This window comes from Salvelinus alpinus, chromosome 8, assembly GCF_045679555.1.
Source record: "Salvelinus alpinus chromosome 8, SLU_Salpinus.1, whole genome shotgun sequence".
Taxonomy (NCBI): Eukaryota; Metazoa; Chordata; class Actinopteri; order Salmoniformes; family Salmonidae; genus Salvelinus; species Salvelinus alpinus.
The window spans coordinates 63,398,827-63,421,622 of NC_092093.1; the positions used below are offsets into that span (position 1 = coordinate 63,398,827).

Sequence of the window (22,796 nt, forward strand, 5' to 3'; positions counted from 1 at the left end):
ACACCTGAATCACACACCTCTATCACACACACACACACCTCTATCACACACCTCTACCAGACACCTGTATCACACTCCTCTACCAGACACCTGTATCACACACCTCTATCACACACACCTGTGTCACACACCTCTACCAGACACCTGTATCACACACCTCTATCACACACCTGTATCACACTCCTCTACCAGACACCTGTATCACACACCTCTACCAGACACCTGTATCACACACCTCTATCACACACCTGTATCACACTCCTCTACCAGACACCTGTATCACACACCTCTACCAGACACCTGTATCACACACCTCTACCAGACACCTGTATCACACACCGCTATCACACACCTGTATCACACACCTCTATCACACACCTCTGCCAGACACCTCTATCACACACCTGTATCACACACCTCTATCACACACCTGTATCACACACCTCTATCACACACACCTGTATCACACACCTCTATCACACACCTGTATCACACACCTCTATCACACACCTGTATCACACTCCTCTATCACACACCTGTATCACACTCCTCTACCACACACACCTGAATCACACTCCTCTACCACACACCTGTATCACACTCCTCTATCACACACCTGTATCACACTCCTCTACCACACACACCTGAATCACACTCCTCTACCACACACCTGTATCACACTCCTCTACCACACACACCTGAATCACACACCTCTATCACACACACACACACACCTGTATCACACTCCTCTATCACACACACACACACACACCTGTATCACACACCTCTACCAGACATCTGTATCACACACCTCTATCACACACACCTGTATCACACACCTCTACCAGACACCTGTATCACACACCTCTACCAGACACCTGTATCACACTCCTCTACCAGGCACCTGTATCACACTCCTCTACCAGACACCTGTATCACACTCCTCTATCACACACACCTGTATCACACTCCTCTACCAGACACCTGTATCACACACCTCTATCACACACACCTGAATCACACTCCTCTACCAGACACCTGTATCACGCACCTCTATCACACAAACCTGTATCACACTCCTCTACCAGACACCTGTATCACACACCTCTATCACACACACCTGTATCACACACCTCTATCACACACCTGTATCACACACCTCTATCACACACACCTGTATCACACACCTCTACCAGACACCTGTATCACACACCTCTACCAGACACCTGTATCACACACCTCTACCAGACACCTGAATCACACACCTCTATCACACACACCTGTATCGCACACCTGTATCACACACCTCTACCAGACACCTGTATCACACACCTCTATCACACACACCTGTATCACAAACCTCTACCAGACACCTGTATCACACACCTCTATCACACACACCTGTATCACACTCCTCTACCAGACACCTGTATCAAACACCTCTACCAGACACCTGTATCACACACCTCTATCACACACACCTGTATCACACACCTCTACCAGACACCTGTATCACACACCTCTACCAGACACCTGTATCACACACCTCTACCAGACACCTGTATCACACTCCTCTACCAGACACACCTGTATCACACACCTCTACCAGACACCTGTATCACACACCTCTATCACACACCTGTATCACACACCTCTACCAGACACCTGTATCACACTCCTCTACCAGGCACCTGTATCACACTCCTCTACCAGACACCTGTATCACACTCCTCTATCACACACACCTGTATCACACTCCTCTACCAGACACCTGTATCACACACCTCTATCACACACACCTGAATCACACTCCTCTACCAGACACCTGTATCACACACCTCTATCACACAAACCTGTATCACACTCCTCTACCAGACACCTGTATCACACACCTCTATCACACACACCTGTATCACACACCTCTATCACACACCTGTATCACACACCTCTATCACACACACCTGTATCACACACCTCTACCAGACACCTGTATCACACACCTCTACCAGACACCTGTATCACACACCTCTATCACACAAACCTGTATCACACTCCTCTACCAGACACCTGAATCACACACCTCTATCACACACTCCTCTATCACACACCTGTATCACACACCTCTATCACACACCTGTATCACACACCTCTACCAGACACGTGTATCACACACCTCTATCACACACCTGTATCACACTCCTCTATCACACACCTGTATCACACTCCTCTATCACACACCTGTATCACACACCTCTACCACACTCCTCTACCAGACACCTGTATCAAACACCTCTACCAGACACCTGTATCACACACCTCTATCACACACCTGTATCACACATCTCTATCACACACCTGTATCACACTCCTCTACCAGACACCTGTATCACACACCTCTACCAGACACCTGTATCACACTCCTCTACCAGACACACCTGTATCACACACCTCTACCAGACACCTGTATCACACACCTCTATCACACACCTGTATCACACACCTCTACCAGACACCTGTATCACACACCTGTATCACACACCTCTATCACACACCTGTATCACACACCTCTACCAGACACCTGTATCACACACCTCTATCACACACCTGTATCACACATCTCTATCACACACCTGTATCACACTCCTCTATCACACACCTGTATCACACTCCTCTATCACACACCTGTATCACACACCTCTACCACACACCTGTATCACACACCTCTATCACACACCTGTATCACACATCTCTATCACACACCTCTATCACACACCTGTATCACACATCTCTACCACACACCTGTATCACACACCTCTACCACACACCTGTATCACACATCTCTATCACACACCTCTATCACACACCTCTACCACACACCTGTATCACACACCTCTACCACACACCTGTATCACACACCTCTATCACACACCTCTATCACACACCTCTACCAGACACCTGTATCACACACCTCTACCAGACACCTGTATCACACACCTCTATCACACACCTGTATTACAAACCTCTATCACACACCTCTACCAGACACCTGTATCACACACATCTATCACACACCTGTATCACACATCTCTATCACACACCTCTACCAGACACCTGTATCACACACCTCTACCAGACACCTGTATCACACACCTCTACCAGACACCTGTATCACACACCTCTATCACACACCTGTATCACACACCTGTATCACACACCTGTATCACACACCTCTACCAGACACCTGTATCACACACCTCTACCAGACACCTGTATCACACACCTCTACCAGACACCTGTATCACACACCTCTACCAGACACCTGTATCACACACCTCTATCACACACCTCTACCAGACACCTGTATCACACACCTCTACCAGACACCTGTATCACACACCTCTACCAGACACCTGTATCACACACCTCTACCAGACACCTGTATCACACACCTCTACCAGACACCTGTATCGCACACCTCTACCACACACACCTGTATCACACTCCTCTATCACACACACCTGTATCACACACCTCTATCACACACCTGTATCACACTCCTCTACCACACACACCTGTATCACACTCCTCTACCACACACACCTGTATCACACTCCTCTACCAGACACATGTATCACACACCTCTATCACACACCTGTATCACACATCTCTATCACACACCTGTATCACACACCTCTACCACACACACCTGTATCACACACCTGTTTCACACACCTCTATCACACACCTCTATCACACACACCTCTACCACACACACCTGTATCACACTCCTCTACCACACACCTGTATCACACATCTCTACCACACACCTGTATCACACACCTCTACCACACAACTGTATCACACTCCTCTACCACACACCTGTATCACACACACCTCTACCGCACACCTGTATCACACATCTCTACCACACACCTGTATCACACACCTCTACCACACAACTGTATCACACTCCTCTACCACACACCTGTATCACACTCCTCTACCACACACCTGTATAACACACACCTCTACCACACAACTGTATCACACTCCTCTACCACACAACTGTATCACACTCCTCTACCACACACCTGTATCACACACTCCTCTACCACACACCTGTATCATACACTCCTCTACCACACACCTGTATCACACTCCTCTACCACACACCTGTATCACACACTCCTCTACCACACACCTGTATCACACTCCTCTACCACACACCTGTATCACACACACCTCTACCACACAACTGTATCACACTCCTCTACCACACACCTGTATCACACACTCCTCTACCACACACCTGTATCACACACACCTCTACCACACAACTGTATCACACTCCTCTACCACACACCTGTATCACACACCTCTACCACACAACTGTATCACACTCCTCTACCACACACCTGTATCACACTCCTCTACCACACACCTGTATCACACACACCTCTACCACACAACTGTATCACACTCCTCTACCACACACCTGTATCACACACTCCTCTACCACACAACTGTATCACACTCCTCTACCACACACCTGTATCACACACTCCTCTACCACACACCTGTATCACACACTCCTCTACCACACACCTGTATCACACACTCCTCTACCACACACCTGTATCACACACACCTCTACCACACACCTGTATCACACACCTCTACCACACACCTGTATCACACACCTATACCACACACACCTGTATCACACACCTCTACCAGACACCTGTATCACACACCTCTACCAGACACCTGTATCACACACCTCTACCAGACACCTGTATCACACACCTCTATCACACACCTGTATCACACACCTGTATCACACACCTGTATCACACACCTCTACCAGACACCTGTATCACACACCTCTACCAGACACCTGTATCACACACCTCTACCAGACACCTGTATCACACACCTCTACCAGACACCTGTATCACACACCTCTATCACACACCTCTACCAGACACCTGTATCACACACCTCTACCAGACACCTGTATCACACCTCTACCAGACACCTGTATCACACACCTCTACCAGACACCTGTATCACACACCTCTACCAGACACCTGTATCGCACACCTCTACCACACACACCTGTATCACACTCCTCTATCACACACACCTGTATCACACACCTCTATCACACACCTGTATCACACTCCTCTACCACACACACCTGTATCACACTCCTCTACCACACACACCTGTATCACACTCCTCTACCAGACACGTGTATCACACACCTCTATCACACACCTGTATCACACATCTCTATCACACACCTGTATCACACACCTCTACCACACACACCTGTATCACACACCTGTTTCACACACCTCTATCACACACCTCTATCACACACACCTCTACCACACACACCTGTATCACACTCCTCTACCACACACCTGTATCACACATCTCTACCACACACCTGTATCACACACCTCTACCACACAACTGTATCACACTCCTCTACCACACACCTGTATCACACACACCTCTACCGCACACCTGTATCACACATCTCTACCACACACCTGTATCACACACCTCTACCACACAACTGTATCACACTCCTCTACCACACACCTGTATCACACTCCTCTACCACACACCTGTATAACACACACCTCTACCACACAACTGTATCACACTCCTCTACCACACAACTGTATCACACTCCTCTACCACACACCTGTATCACACACTCCTCTACCACACACCTGTATCATACACTCCTCTACCACACACCTGTATCACACTCCTCTACCACACACCTGTATCACACACTCCTCTACCACACACCTGTATCACACTCCTCTACCACACACCTGTATCACACACACCTCTACCACACAACTGTATCACACTCCTCTACCACACACCTGTATCACACACTCCTCTACCACACACCTGTATCACACACACCTCTACCACACAACTGTATCACACTCCTCTACCACACACCTGTATCACACACCTCTACCACACAACTGTATCACACTCCTCTACCACACACCTGTATCACACTCCTCTACCACACACCTGTATCACACACACCTCTACCACACCTGTATCACACTCCTCTACCACACACCTGTATCACACACTCCTCTACCACACAACTGTATCACACTCCTCTACCACACACCTGTATCACACACTCCTCTACCACACACCTGTATCACACACTCCTCTACCACACACCTGTATCACACACTCCTCTACCACACACCTGTATCACACACACCTCTACCACACACCTGTATCACACACACCTCTACCACACACCTGTATCACACACCTATACCACACACACCTGTATCACACACCTCTACCACACACACCTGTATCACACATCTCTATCAGAACCCTCTACCACACACACCTCTATCACACACCTCTATCACACACCTCTATCACACAGCTGTATCAAACACCTCTACCACAGACACCTTTACCACACACTAGTAAGACAGCAAGTGTAGTTCATTGGGATGTGAAACTTACTCCGCAGACTGAAGTGTCGCCACTTGCGCCGCCAAATTGTTAACTTTCACTGGCGCCGACTGGTAAGAGGCTTCAAGAGGGCTGTCATGTGTGCTAGCAAGGCAGAGGTCCTAGGTTCAAGCCTCGGTGGAATCAGGAGGAAGTGGTACTCGCTGAGCAAGCAGTGTGACGTCCTTTACACTAGCCTATACAGAGCTATACAACTGAAATACTCAACTCTACCACACACCTCTACCTCACACCTCTACCATACACACTGAGGCAAACCTGTAGATTCCAGGTTCTCACCCATACAGAGATACTGTAGTCTCCCTTTCTCAACCCCCGCTCTCTCTCTCCAGCGTGTCCTCGTCAGTTCCGCTGTGGGGATGGGAGGTGTGTTCCTCTCAGGAAGGTGTGTGATGGAGTCAGAGACTGTTCAGACGGACGGGATGAGGCTAAATGCTGTATGTTACCCTCAACACTCTAACTCCTCACATACTGTACATGCATTCAGTAAGGATGCCGAAGATCACCATAAGTGATCTGCCTGTGCAATAAGTACTGTATTTCTTCAAAACAAGACCAGTATGTTGTGTTATGTGTAGCGACCTGTCGTCCAGGTGAGGTGTATTGTGGGAACGGTCAGTGCCGGCCTCACAGCAGCCAGTGTAACAGCCTGAGTAAATGTGGAGATAGCAGCGAAGAGGCCGACTGTGGTGAGTACCATACACACGCCTGGACCACATACTTTATCTTAATTATAAACTACTTAGAAACATCATTGCATTGTTTGTTCATCATAAGGTTGTGTGAGACCATGTGTTACTTGTTTTCATTATGCCAGCTGCATAGAGGACTGGTCTGTGGTAAGGACGGCCACTCTCCCCATTTCTGTGTGTGTGTGTGTGTGTGTGTGCGTGCGTGCGTGCGTGCGTGCGTGTGCGTGCGTGCGTGTGCGTGCGCGCGCGCCCCAGGTCAGGTGTTTACTCTGTAGTAATAATGCCGCCGGGGGGGATGACTGCCGTTTTACGGGCTCCTAACCAGTTTTTTTGCATTGTTTGTAACTTATTTTGTACATAATGTTGCTGCTACCGTATCGTATGACCAAAAATAGCTTCTGGACATCAGAACAGCGATTACTCACCTCAAAGAAAAGACGGAAATACAGGGGGCAGAGATCGGGGTGCCTTATGAGAATTCGTTGACGAGTGGGTAACCCACCTCTACCATCTGTTCTATTGGCCAACGTGCAATCACTGGTGAATAAACTGGATGATCTCCATTCGTGATTATCCTAACAACGGGACATTAAAAACGTGAATATCTTATGTTTCACTGCGTCGTGGCTGAACGAAGACACAGATCATATAGAGCTGGCTGGGTTTTCCGTGCATCTGCAGGACAGAACAGCTACGTCTGGTAAGACGAGGGGTGAGGGTGTGAGTATATTTGTCAATAACAGCTGGTGCACGATGTCTAACATTAAAGAAGTCTCGAGGTATTGCTCACCTGAGGTAGAGTACCTCATGATAAGCTGGAGACCACATTATCTACCAAGAGTGTTTTCATCTATATTTTTCGTAGCCGTCTGTTTACCACCACAAACCGATGCTGACACTAAGACTGAACTGAACGAGCTATATAAGGCCATAAGCAAACAAGAAAATTCTCATCCAGAAGCGGTGCTCCTAGTGGCCGGGGACTTTAATGTAGACAAACTTAAATCCGTTTTACCTCATTTCTACCAGCATGTCACATGTGCAACCAGAGGAAAAAAACTCTATAGCACCTTTACTCCACACACAGAGATGCATACAAAGCTCTCCCTCAACTTCCATTTGGCAAATCTGACCATAACTATATCCTCCTGATTCCTGCTTACAAGCAAAAACTAAAGCAGGAAGTACCAGTGACTCGCTCAATATGGAAGTGGTCAGATGATAAGGATGCTATGCTACAGGACTGTTTTGCTAGCACAGACTGGAATATGTTCCGGGATTCATCCAATTGCATTGAGGAGTATATCACCTCAGTCACCAACGTCATCAATAAGTGCATCGACGATGTCCCCCCCACAGTGACCATGCGTACATATTTTAACCAGAAGCCATAGATTACAGGCAACATCATCACCGAGCTAAAGGCTAGAGCTGCTGCTTTCAAGGAGTGGGACGCTAATCCGGACGTTTATAAGAAATCCCACTACGCCCTCAGACAAACAATCATACAGACAAACCGTCAATACAGGGCTAAGATTGAATCCTACTACACCGGCTCTGGCGCTTGTCGGATGTGGCACGGCTTGCAAACTATTACAGACTACAATGGGAAACCCAGCTGCGGGCTGCCCAGGGAAGCAAACCTACCAGACAAGCTAAATGCCTTTTATGTGCGCTTTGAGGCAAGCAACACTGAAGTATGCATGAGAGCACCAGCTGTTCCGGACGACTGTGTGATCACGCTCTCCTTCGCCGATGTGAGCAAGACCTTTAACCAGGTCAACATTCACAAGGCCGCAGGGCCAGACAGATTACCAGGATGTGTACTCAGATCATGCATGAGCCAACTGGAAAGTGTCTTCACTGACATTTTCAACCTTTCCCTGGCCGAATCTGTAATACCTACATGTTTCAAGCAGATCACCATAGTCCCTGTGCCCAAGAAAGCGAAGGTAACCTGACTAAATGACTACCGCCCTGTAGCACTCACGTCGGTAGCCATGAAGTGCTTTGAAAGGCTGGTCATGATTCTCATCAACACCATCATCCCGGACACCCTAGACCCACTCCAATTCGCACACCGCCCATACAGATCTACAGATGACACAATCTCAATTGTACTCCACACTGCCCTTTCCCACCTGGACAAAAGGAACATCTATGTGAGAATGCTGTCCATTGACTACAGCTCAGCGTTCAACACCATAGTGCCCACAAAGCTCATCACTAAGCTAAGGACACTGGGACTAAACACCTCGCTCTGCAACTGGATCCTGGAATTCCTGACGTGCAGCCCCCAGGTGGTAAGAGTAGGCAACAACACATCTGCCAGGCTGATCCTCAACACGGGGGCCCCTCAGGGGTGTGTGCTTATTCCCCTGCTGTACTCCCTGTTCACCCACGCCTGCGTGGCCAAGCACAACTCCAACACCATCATTAAGATTGCTGACTACACAACGGTGTTGTTCTCTCTTTTTCTCTCTTTCTTTCTTTAGTTCTTTCTCTCTCTTGGAGGACCTGAGCCCTAGGACCATGCCCCAGGACTACCTGGCCTGATGACTCCTTGCTGTCCGCAGTCCACCTGTTAGTGCTGCTGCTCCAGTTTCAACTGTTCTGCCTGCGGCTATGGAATCCTGACCTGTTCACCGGACATGCTACCTGTCCCAGACCTGCTGTTTTCAACTCTCTAGAGACAGCAGGAGCAGTACAGCTACTCTGAATGATCGGCTATGAAAAGCCAACTGACATTTACTCCTGAGGTGCTGACCTGTTGCACCCTCTACAACCACTGTGATTATTATTATTTGACCCTGCTGGTCATCTATGAACATTTGAACATCTTGGTCATGTTCTGTTATAATCTCCACCAAGCACAGCCAGAACAGGACTGGCCTCACCTCATAGCCTGGTTCCTCTCTAGGTTTCTTCCTAGGTTCTGGCCTTTCTAGGGAGTTTTTACACCTGCATTGCTTGCTGTTTGATGTTTTCGGCTGGGTTTCGGTACAGCACTTTGTAACATCAGCTGATGTAAGGGCTTTATAAATACATTTGATTTGATTTGGTAGACCTGATCACCGACAACGATGAGACAGCCTATAGGGAGGAGGTCAGTGACCTCTCCCTCAACGTGAGCAAGACAAAGGAGCTGATCGTGGACTACAGGAAAAGGAGGGCCAAACACTCCCCCATTCACATCGACAGGGTTGTAGTGGAGCAGTTCCTTGGTGTCAAGTTCCTTGGTGTCCACATCACCAACACAAACACACCAAGACAGTCGTGAATAGGGCACGACAACACCTTTTCCCCCTCAGGAGACTGAAAAGATTTGGCATGGGTCCCCAGATCCTCAAAAGGTTCTACAGCTGCACCATCAAGAGCATCCTGACAGGTTGCATCACCGCCTGGTATGGCAACTGCTCGGCATCTGACCATAAGGCGCTACAGAGGGTAGTGCGTATGGCCCAGTACATCACTGGGGCCAAGCTTCCTGCCATCCAGGACCTCTATACCAGGCGGTGTCAGAGGAAGGCCCAAATAATTGTCAGAGACTCCAGTCACCCAAGTCATAGACTGTCCTCTCTACTACCGCACGGCAAGTGGTACCGGAGCACCAACTCTAGGTCCAAAAGGTTCCTTAACAGTTTCTACTCACAATCCATAAGACTGCTGAATAATTAATCAACTGGCCACTCTGACTATTTACGTTGACCCCCCTCCCCTTGTTTTTACACTGCTGCTAGTCGCTGTTTATTATCTATGCATAGTCACTTTACCCCTACCTACATGTACAAATTACCTCGATTAACCTGTACCCCTGCACATTGACTAACCGGTACCCCCTGTATATAGCCTGGTTATTGTTATTTTATTGTGTTAATTTTTATTTCTTTTTTTGCTTTAGTTTATTTAGCAAATATTTTCTTATCTCTATTTCTTGAACTGCATTGTTGGTTAAGGGCTTGTAAGTAAGCATTTCACGGTAAGGTCTACACCTGTTGAATTCGGGGCATGTGACAAATAACATTTGATTTGATTTGTTGTCCCCCCAGCAGGTCAATGCTACCACATGTGCCACAACAAGGTGTGTGTCTCCAAGTCCTCAGTCTGTGATGGTGTCATAGACTGCAAGGACCGCAGTGATGAGATCAACTGCACTAAAGCATGTGAGTCAGTCCGTCTGTCAATTGGTCCGTCCGTCCTTCTATCCGTCTGCATCTTTCTTTGTTTATATTCATCCAATCCTCAATCCCTCTCTCTTTTTCTGTTTTTCCCTCCCTCCCTCTCTTTCTGTGTGTCCAGTCCATAAGGGCTGCTCTCCATCCTCCTATAAGTGTGCCAATGGGAAGTGTGTGAATAAGATCAACCCAGAGTGTGACGGCGTCAAAGACTGTTCTGATGGATCAGACGAGACGCGCTGCGGTGAGACTCATTACCACTTATAACACACGTATGAACCTACAATACCAGTTATAACACATGTATGAACCTACATACACCAGCTATAACATACGTATGAACCTACATATACCAGTTATAACACATGTATGAACCTACATATACCAGTTATAATACACGTATTAACATACATACACCAGTTATAACACACATATGAACCTACAAATACCAGTTATAATACACATATGAACCTATATATAACAGTTATAACACATGTATGAACCTACATATACCAGTTATAACACATGTATGAACCTACATATACCAGTTATAACACATGTATGAACCTACATATACCAGTTATAACACATGTATGAACCTACATATACCAGTTATAACACACGTATGAACCTACATATACCACTTATAACACACGTATGAAATTACATATACCAGTTATAACACACGTATGAACCTACATATACCAGTTATAATACACGTACGAACCTACATACACCAGTTATAACACATGTATGAACCTACATATACTAGTTATAACATACGTATGAACCTACATACACCAGTTATAACACATTTTTACACCAGTTACTTTCCCCCAGGTTGTGGCACCCGGCCCAGGAAGCGTGCTAAGATAGTGGGCGGGTCTGATGCGGGGACGGGGGCGTGGCCGTGGCAGGTCAGTCTACAGATGGAGCGTTATGGGCATGTGTGTGGAGCGACCCTGGTAACCAGCCGCTGGCTCATCTCTGCTGCACACTGCTTCCAGGACTCTGACACCATCAAGTGAGATGCTTTGTTATTGTAGTCAGCATTGTTGTGTTCATTCGTTTCTTCGTGATGATGATCATCATCATCATCATCATAGTACTCCTCATCATCATCATCATCATCATTGTTCTTATCATCATCATAATAGTCCTCATCATTGTCTTTATCATCATCATCATAGTCCTTATCATCTTCATCATAATCGTTTTCATTATCATCATCATCATCATAGTCCTTCTCATCATCATCATAGTCCTTTTCATTATCATCATCATCATCATAGTCCTCATCATCATCATTGTCCCCCTCATCATCATCATAGTCCTTATCATCATCATCATAGTCCTTTTCATTATCATCATCATCATCATCATAGTCCTTCTCATCATCATCATAGTCCTTTTCATTATCATTATCATCATCATCATCATCATCATAGTCCTTATCATCATTATCATAGTCCTTTTCATTATCATCATCATCAGCATAGTCCTTATCATCATCATCATAGTCTTTATCATCATCGTCATAGTCATTTTAATCATCATAGTCCTTTTCATCATCATCATCATCATCATCATAGTCCTTATCATCATCATCATAGTCCTTTTAATCATCATCATAGTCCTTTTCATTATCATCATCATCAGCAAAGTCCTTATCATCATCATCATAGTCCTTATCATCATCATCATAGTCATTTTAATCATCATAGTCCTCATCATTGTCCTCCTCATCATCATCATAGTCCTCCTCCTCCTCCTCATCATAGTCCTTATCATCATCATCATCATCATCATCATATTTCCCATCATCATAGTCCTTTTCATTATCATCATCATCATCATAGTCCTCATCAACATCATCTCATAGTCCTCATCATCATCATTGTCCTCCTCCTCATCATCATCATCATAGTCCTTATCATCATCATCATAGTCCTTTTCATTATCATCATCATCATCATAGTCCTCCTCATCATCATCAGCATTATAGTCCTCCTCCTCCTCATCATAGTCCTTATCATCATCATCATCATCATAGTCCTCATCATCATAGTCCTTTTCATTATCATCATCATCATCATAGTCCTCATCAACATCATCATAGTCATCATCATCATCATCATCATTACTGTAATAATGATTAGTGTGCCTGTGTACTTCCATGTGTGTCCCTGCATGGCTGTGTGTGTAGGTACTCTGATGCGCGGTCGTGGCGTGCCTACATGGGCGTGCGTGTGATGAACACGGCCAGCAACGCTGCAGCCACCAGACAGATCCGTCGTATCATCCTCCACTCCCAGTACGACCAGTTCACCTCTGACTATGACATCGCCCTGCTGGAGCTCAGCACCCCTGTCTACTTCAATGACTTGGTACAGCCCGTCTGTGTCCCCGCCGCTTCCCACGCCTTCACCACCGGGACCAGCTGCCACGTCACGGGCTGGGGGGTCCTGATGGAGGATGGTAAGAGCTGCCCAGGGATAACGGCTGATGTTGGATACCTGGCAGAAAACAGACAATGTGTCCAACATGTAGCTAGTTACCGTTCATACAACATTCTATAAAGAATGTTCTGTTGAGTTCCAGGTGCTTGCACATAATTATTTTGTAAATACCAGGTAAATACTAACTCTAACAGAACTAGCTATATAAAACAAAGTGTTACTGAGTTCCTGTGTTTGTTCCAGGTGAGCTGGCATCTCTGCTGCAGGAAGCCACAGTGAAGATCATCAACAGGAACAACTGTAACAAGCTATATGAGGACGCTGTCACTCCCAGGATGCTGTGTGCTGGCAACCTGCAGGGAGGAGTGGACGCCTGTCAGGTGAGGAGGGGTTTCTGAGTGTGTGTGGTGTGTGTGTGTTTGTTTTGTCATTGTGTGTGTTAAAGTGCCTCTACATTGTCTTTGTTGAGTTTTATCTGTGTGTATGTTTTCCTGTGTGTTTTCCTGTTTACGTGTCTGTCTGTGTTTAAACGTGTGTGTGTGTGTTTAGGGTGACTCAGGGGGTCCTCTGGTGTGTCTAGAGAGAGGTCGGCGGTGGTTCCTGGCGGGGATCGTGAGCTGGGGGGAGGGGTGCGCTCGGCAGAACCGCCCTGGAGTCTACACACAGGTCACCAAGTTCACAGACTGGATCCACCTGCAGACTAAAGGACAGGTCTGACAGACTGGCAGACTGACAGACAGACAGACAGACAGACAGACAGACATCTGGATGACATCAGCATGTGAACAGACTCAGTGGCTGGCACCATGTGACTGTAACGGGGGTAAAGAGACATCACCACGCGGCCCCTGCTTTATGATTTATACCAGGCCCCATGTCACTGACATCATTATCAACTGTTACCCCTCACCCCATCATACCCACCCCCTCTTCATTTATGGCCAAGCACCTTTCTTTGTCTCCTCATGATTTCCGTTGTCCTCCTGACTGTTCCTCTCTCCCCACTTGTCCCTGATCATCCCAGTGGTCTGTCTGTCCTGACTGTTCCCCTCTCTCCACTTGTCCCTGTCCCCACTCCTGATCATCCCAGTGGTCTGTCTGTCCTGACTGTTCCCCTCTCTCCACTTGTCCCTGTCCTCACTCCTGATCATCCCAGTGGTGTATTTGTTCTCTGTGAAGTGACCACTTGGAGATGATGATGTGCCTGGTCTATCTCATGTCCACACTGCACACAGCAATTGAAGTGGAATGAGTTCTCTATGTCGTAGTACACACTGTAGCGAGTGTGTTATTATGTCTATTTACATTGTGTGTGCATGACTGTATTTGTGAACATATGTACTGTATCATTGTATGAATATGTACAGTACCAGTCAAAAGTTTGGACACACCTACTCATTCAAGGATTTTGCTTTATTTGTACTATTTTATACATTGTAGAATAATAGTGAAGACATCAAAACTATGAAATAACATGAAATCATGTAGTAACCAAAAAAGTGTTAAACAAATCAAAATATATTTTAGATTTTAGATTCTTTAAAGTAGCCACCCTTTGCCTTGATGACACACTCTTGGAATTCTCTCAACCAGCTTCACGAGGAATGCTTTTCCAACAGTCTTGAAGGAGTTCCCAAATATGCTGAGCACTTGTTGGCTGCTTTTCCTTCCCTCTGCGGTCCAGATCATCCCAAACCATCTCAATTAGGTTGAGGTTGGGTGATTGTGGAGGCCAGGTCATGTGATGCAGCACTCCATCACTCTCTTACTTGGTCAAGTAGTCCTTACACAGTCTGGAGGTGTGTTGGGTCATTGTCCTGTTGAAAAACAAATGATAGTCCCACTAAGCGCAATCCAGATGGGATGGTGTATTGCTGCAGAATGCCTCCTCCATGCTTCACGGTGGAAACCACACCTGCGGAGATCATCCATTCACCTACTCTGTGTCTCACAAAGAACCAAAAATCTCACATTTGGACTCATCAGACCAAAGGACAGATTATCACCGGTCTAATGTTCATTGTTCATGTTTCTTGACACAAGCAAGTCTTTTCTTCTTATTGGTGTCCTTTAGTACTGGTTTCTTTGCAGCAATTCGACCATGAAGTCCTGATTCACACAGTCTCCTCTGAACAGTTGATGTTGAGATGTGTCTGTTACTTGAACTCTGTGAAGCATTTATTTGGACTGCAATCTGAGGCTTGTAACTCTAATGAACGTATCCTCTGCAGCAGAAGTAACTCTGGGTCTTATTTTCCTGTGGCGGTCCTCATGAGAGCCAGTTTCATCATAGCGCTTGATGGTTTTTGCGACTGCACTTGAAGAAAATGTCGAAGTTCCTGAAATGTTCTGTATTGACTGACCTTCACGTCTTAAAGTAATGATGGACTGTCGTTTTTCTATTTGCTTACTTGAGCTGCTCTTGCCATTAAATGGACTTGGTCTTTTGCCAGATCTTCTGTATACCACCCCTACCTTGTCACAACACAACTGATTGGCTCAAACGCATTAAGAACGAAAGAAATTCCACAAATGAACTTTTAACAAGGAACACCTGGTAATTGGAATGCATTCCAGGTAACTACCTCATGAAGCTGGTTGAGAGAATGCCAAGAGTGTGCAAAGCTGTCATCAAGGCAAAGGGTGGCTACTTTGAAGAATCTCAAATATAAAATATATTTTGATTTGTTTAACTTCTTGCCGCACGGATCCCTTTAGCGGGATCATTTTCGTAAACAACCGCTGAATTGCAGAGCGCCAAATTTAAAAAAAATAAAAAATATATTTATAATCATGAAATCACAAGTGAAATATACCCAAACACAGCTTAGCTTGTTGTTAATCCACCTATCGTGTCAGATTTTGAAAATATGCTTTACAGCGAAAGCAATCCAAGCGTTTGTGAGTTTATCAATCACTTGACAAAACAGTAAGAACAGCTAGCCTCAAATTAGCTTGGTCACGAAAGTCAGAAAAGCAATAAAATGAATCGCTTACCTTTGATAATCTTCGGATGTTTGCACTCACGAGACTCCCAGTTACACAATAAATGTTATTTTTGTTCGATAAAGATTAGTTTTATAACCAAAAACCACCATTTGGTTTGCACGTTATGTTCAGAAAACCACAGGCTCGTTCCGGTCCTGAAAGGCATACGAAAATTCCAAAAAGTATCCGTAATGTTCGTAGAAACATGTCAAACGTTTTTTATAATCAATCCTCAGGTTGTTTTTAACATACATAATCGATAATATTTCAACCGGACGGTAACCTATTCAATACATTTACATTTACATTTTAGTCATTTAGCAGACGCTCTTATCCAGAGCGACTTACAGTAGAGTGCATACATTTTATTACATTTTTACATACTGAGACAAGGATATCCCTACCGGCCAAGAGCAGACGCTCTTATCCAGAGCGACTTACAGTAGAGTGCATGCATTTTTATTACATTTTTATTTTTATTTTTTTACATACTGAGACAAGGATATCCCTACCGGCCAAACCCTCCCTAACCCAGACGACACTATGCCAATTGTGCGTCGCCCCACGGATCTCCCGGTTGCGGCCGGCTACGACAGAGCCTGGGCGCGAACCCAGCCCAGCCTGGGCGCGAACCCAGAGACTCTGGTGGCGCAGCTAGCACTGCGATGCAGTGCCCTAGACCACTGCGCCACCCGGGAGACCGGGTGGCGCAGTATTTGTTGCCAATACTAGAGAGAAAGAAAATGTCGAGCTACATCTCTCGCGCGCAGTAACTAATCAAAGGACACCTGATGCGTTTTGAAAAAGCTCGCTCATTTTTCAAAATAAAAGCTTGAAACTATGTCTAAAGCCTGGTCACAGCCTGAGGAAGCCATTGGAAAATGAATCTGGTTGATATCCCTTTAAATGGAGGAGGGGCAGGCAACGGAACAGGGATTTAATAAAAGGCACTTCCGGGTTGGATTTCCTCAGGTTTTCGCCTGCAAAATCAGTTCTGTTATACTCACAGACAATATTTTGACAGTTTTGGAAACTATATGCATGTCAATTATATGCATATTCTAGCATCTGGACCTGAGAAATAGTCCGTTTACCTTGGGAACGTTATTTTTCCAAACATAACATTCTGCCCCCTAGCTGAAAGAAGTTAACACTCTTTTGGTTACTACATGATTCCATATGTTATTTCTTGGTTTTGATGTCTTTACTATTATTCTATAATGTAGTAGGTGTTTCCAAACTTTTGACTGGTGCTGTATATTATGAGCCTGTTTGATTTATAGGCAATATTCTATTTAGATTATATTTGTTTTGTGGTAAACGTTCCCTGTGTAGGGGATAATATTGTCTGTTTCAGATGTACACTGTTATCTTATACTAGTATGATATCCTTCATTGAGACTAGTGACTAAGGCTTCTTTTACTAATAGCCTCGGAACCTGAGAGTGAGGGTTGCTGCCCCCTCTTTCCAAGATACCAGCGCCTCACAGTGGCCATTGTATGACATTACACCTCAATCATCCAATTCCATTTCAACATTTTTTATTTCCTAACACTTTTTATTAAGATGTAAATGAAAAAAACAATCCTGTTTATTAATTTGTATTTAGATTATTGAAGGAGTTAAATCCATATTAAACAGAGCGCTTATGTGGTATGTTCAATGTGTGTGTTGTCTATTTGTGTCTGTACAGTGTACACAGAAAAAAAGGTTTCAAAAGGATTCTTCGGCTGTCCCCATAGGCGAACCCTTTTTGGTTCCAGGTAGAACCCTTTTTGGTTCCAGGTATAACTCTTTTGGGTTCCATGTAGAATCCTCTGTGGAAAGGGCTTTGCATGAAACCCAAAAGGGAACCTGGAACCAAAAGGAGGGTTCTACCTGGAACCAAAAAGAGTTCTTTAAAGGGTTCTCCTATGGGGACAGCCAAATAGCCATTTTAGGTTCTAGATAGCACCTTTTTTTCTAAGAGTGTACCTTTTGTTTTGTTGCCTTTTGTTATGTTGTCTGTCTGCTCATTTGATCTTTGTATGGTGGACCGACAAAATGATTTTACTGTAGTAGGTTGTGAAGCTCAAACCATCATGCCATTGTATGTCTCTCTCTAGATGGCACTATTGTCTATATGTTGTCTGTTGTTTATACATGTACACCTGCTGATTGGACTGCACATTTCACCAAGACTCACTAAACATGATAGATATCCTATTTATTCTGAACAAAAATATAAACGCCACATGTAAAGTGTTGGTCCCATGTTTCATGAACTGAAATAAAATATCCCAGAAATGTTCCATACGCACAAAAAGTTTATTTCTCTCAAATTTTCTGCACAAATTTGTTCACATCGCTGTTAGTGAACATTTCTCCTTTGCCAAGATAATCCATCCACCTGACAGGTGTGGCATATTAAGAAGCTGATTAAACAGCATGATCATTGCAAAGGTCCACCTTGTGCTGGGGACAATAAAAGGCCACTCTAAAATGTGCAGTTTTATCACATAACACAACACCACATATGTCCCAAGTGTTGAGGGAGAGTGCAATTGGCATGCTGACTGCAGGAATGTTCACCACAGCTTTTGCCTGAGAATGTAATATTAATTTCTCTACCATAAGCCGCCTCCAACGTTATTTTTGAGAATTTGGCAATACGTCCACGTGTAACCACGCCAGCCCAGGACCACATCCAGCTTCTTCACCTGCGGGATTGTTTGAGACCAGCCACCTGGACAGCTGATGAAACTGTGGGTTTGCACAACCAAAGAATTTTTCACACAAACTGTCAAAAACCGTCTCAGGGAAGCTCATCTGTGTGCTCATCGTCCTCACCAGAGTCTTGACCTGACTACAGTTCATCATAACTGACTTCAGTGGACAAATACTCACCTTTAATGGCCACTGACACCCTGGAGAAGAATGCTTTTCACGGATGAAACCCGGTTTCAACTGTACTGGGAAGATGGTAGACAGTGTGTATGGCGTCGTGTGGGCGAGCGGTTTGCTGATGTCAACGTTGTGAACAGAGTGCCCCATGGTGGCGGTGGGGTTATAGTATGGGCAGGCATAAGCGATGGACAACAAACACATAGCATTTTATCGATGGCAATTTGAATGCACAGGGATACCGTGGCGGGATCCTGATTCCCATTGTCATGCCATTCATCCGCCGTCATCATGTCATGTTTCAGCATGATAATGCACAGCCCCATGTTGCAAGGATCTGTACGCAATTCCTAGAAGCTGAAAATGTCCCAGTTCTTCCATGGCCTGCAAACTCACCAGACATATCACCCATTGAGCATGTTTGGGATGCTCTGGATCGATGTGTACGACAGCATGTTTCATTTCCCGCCAGTATTTGCCAGCAGCATACCATCCTGCATCCCACTGCTGGCTTGCCTCTGAAGCTAAGCAGTATTGGTCCCTGGATGGTAGATCAGATGCTGCTGGAAGTGATGTTGGAGGGCCAGTAGGATGCACTCTTTTCTCTGGTCTAAAAACATATCCCAATGCACTGAGGCAGTGGTTGGGAACATTACCCTGTGTAGGGTGCCCTCTTTCGGATGGGATGTTAAACGGGTGTCCTGACTCTTTGTGGTCACTGAAGATCCCATGGCACTTATCGTAAGAGTAGGGGTGTTAACCCTGGTGTCCTGGATAAATTCCCAATCTGGCCTTCATACTATCATGTCCACCTAATCATCCCCTGCTTCCAATTGGCTCATTCATCCCCTTCCTCTCCCCTGTAACTATTCCTCAGGTCATTGCTGTTAACTTACCTGGTAAAATAAGGGTTAAATTAAAGAAAGAAATATCCAGCAACTTTGCACACCAGGAGTGAGACCACATTCCACAGGCCACAATCAACAGCCTGATCAACTCTATGCTAATGTGTGTGTTGCGCAACATGAGGCAAATGGTGGTGACACCAGATACTGACAGGTGTTTCTCATCCACGCCCCTTCCTTTTTTTAAGGTATCTGTGACCATCGGAAGCATATTCCCAGTCATGTGAAATCCATAGATTAGAGCTTAATGAATGTATTTCAATTGAGTGAATTTCCTTATATGAACTGTAACTCAGTAAAATCTTTGACATTTTTGCATGTTGCCTTTATATTTTTGTTCAGTATAGTTGAAATGACTATTAAAAAAAAAGTACACCGTGACTCGTGCACACTTTTAATATGAGCACTCAAATCAAATTGTATTTGTCACATGCGCCAAATACAACAGGTGTAGGTAGACCTTACAGTGAAATGCTTACTTACAAGCCCTTAACCAACAATGCAGATTTAAGAAAAATACCCCAAAAAAGTAAGAGATAAGAATAACAAATGATTAAAGAGCAGCAGTAAATAACAATCGCGGGGCTATATGCAGGGGGTACCGGTACACAGTCAATGTGCAGGGGCACTGGTGTTGAGGTAATTGAGGTTATACGTACAAGTATGTAGAGTTCTTAAAGTGACTATGCATAGATAATAACAGAGAGTAGCAGCAGTGGGGTGGGGGGGGGCAAAAAAGTATTTGACCATTTTTAGGGCCTTCCTCTGACACCGTCTGGTATCCAGGCCCTGGATGGCAGGAATCTAGGCCCCGGTGATGTACTGGGCAGTACACACTACCCTCTTTAGTGCCTTGCGGTCGGAGGCCGAGCAGTTGCCATACCAGGCGGTGATGCAACCCGTCAGGATGCTCTCAATGGCGCAGCTGCAAAACCTTTTGAGGATCTGAGGACCCATGCCAAATCTTTTCAGTCTCCTGAGGGGGAATAGGTTTTGTCGTGCCCTCTTCACGACTGTCTTGGTGTGTTGGACCATGTTAGTTTGTTGGTGATGTGGCCGCCAAAAAAATTGAAGCTCTCAACCTGCTCCACTACAGCCCCATCGATGAGAATGGAGGCGTGCTCGGTCCTCCTTTTCCTGTAGTCTACAATCATCTCCTTTGTCTTGATCACGTTGAGGGAGAGGTTGTTGTCCTTGCACCACGCGTCCAGGTCTCTGACCTTCTCCCTATAGGCTCTCTCGTTGTTGTCAGTGATCAGGCCTACCACTGTTGTGTCATCAGCAAACTTAATGATGGTGTTGGAGTCGTGCCTGGCCGAGCAGTCATGAGTGAACAGGGAGTACAGGAGGGGACTGAGCATTCACCGCTGAGGGGCCCCTGTGTTGAAGATCAGCATTGCGGATGTGTTGTTACCTACCCTTACCACCTGGGGTTGGCCCGTCAGGAAGTCCAGGATCCAGTTGCAGAGGGAGATGTTTAGTCCCACGGTCCTTAGCTTAGTGATGAGCTTTGAGGGCACTATGGTGTTGAACGCTGAGCTGTAGTCAATGAATAGCATTCTCAAGTAGGTGTTCCTTTTGTCCAGGTGTGAAAGGGCAGTGTGGAGTGCAATAGAGATTGCATCATCTGTGGATCTGTTGGTGCGGTATGCAAATTGGAGTGCGTCTAGTGTTTCTGGGATAATGGTGTTGATGTGAGCCATGACCAGCCTTTCAAGCATTTCATGGCTACCGATGTGAGTGCTACGGGTCGGTAGTTATTTAGGCAGGTTACCTTAGTGTTCTTGGGCACAGGGACTATGGTGATCTGCTTGAAACATGTTGGTATTACAGACTCAGACAGGAAGAGGTTGACAATGTCAGTGAAGACACTTGCCAGTTGGTCAGCGCATGCTCGGAGTACTCATCCTGGTAATCCATCTGGCCCTGCGGTCTTGTGAATGTTGACCTGTTTATTGGTCTGACTCACATCGGTTACGGAGAGCGTGATCACACAGTCGTCCAGAACAGCTGATTCTTTCATGCATGTTTCAGTGTTTACCTGCCTCGAAGAGAGCATAGAAGTAATTTAGCTCGTCTGGCTCATGGCACTGGGCAGCTCTCGGCTGTGCTTCCCTTTGTAGTCTGTAATAGCTTGCAGGCCCTGCCAC

The 22,796-nt window shown here is 45.6% G+C and overlaps 1 protein-coding gene across 1 annotated transcript in view; it reads left to right on the plus strand.

Annotated features, from left to right (window-relative positions):
* Positions 1 to 14,608, plus strand: part of LOC139583441 (suppressor of tumorigenicity 14 protein homolog) — a 32,154-nt gene extending 17,546 nt beyond the window's left edge. Inside the window, exons 12-19 of the mRNA XM_071414534.1 lie at positions 6,876 to 6,980; positions 7,122 to 7,232; positions 11,285 to 11,398; positions 11,535 to 11,654; positions 12,251 to 12,434; positions 13,617 to 13,888; positions 14,113 to 14,249; positions 14,419 to 14,608. Of these exons, the coding sequence (XP_071270635.1) occupies positions 6,876 to 6,980; positions 7,122 to 7,232; positions 11,285 to 11,398; positions 11,535 to 11,654; positions 12,251 to 12,434; positions 13,617 to 13,888; positions 14,113 to 14,249; positions 14,419 to 14,586 (1,211 nt within the window). The 3' untranslated portion in view covers positions 14,587 to 14,608. The remainder of the gene's footprint in view (positions 1 to 6,875; positions 6,981 to 7,121; positions 7,233 to 11,284; positions 11,399 to 11,534; positions 11,655 to 12,250; positions 12,435 to 13,616; positions 13,889 to 14,112; positions 14,250 to 14,418) is intronic.
* Positions 14,609 to 22,796: the final 8,188 nt, after the last annotated feature.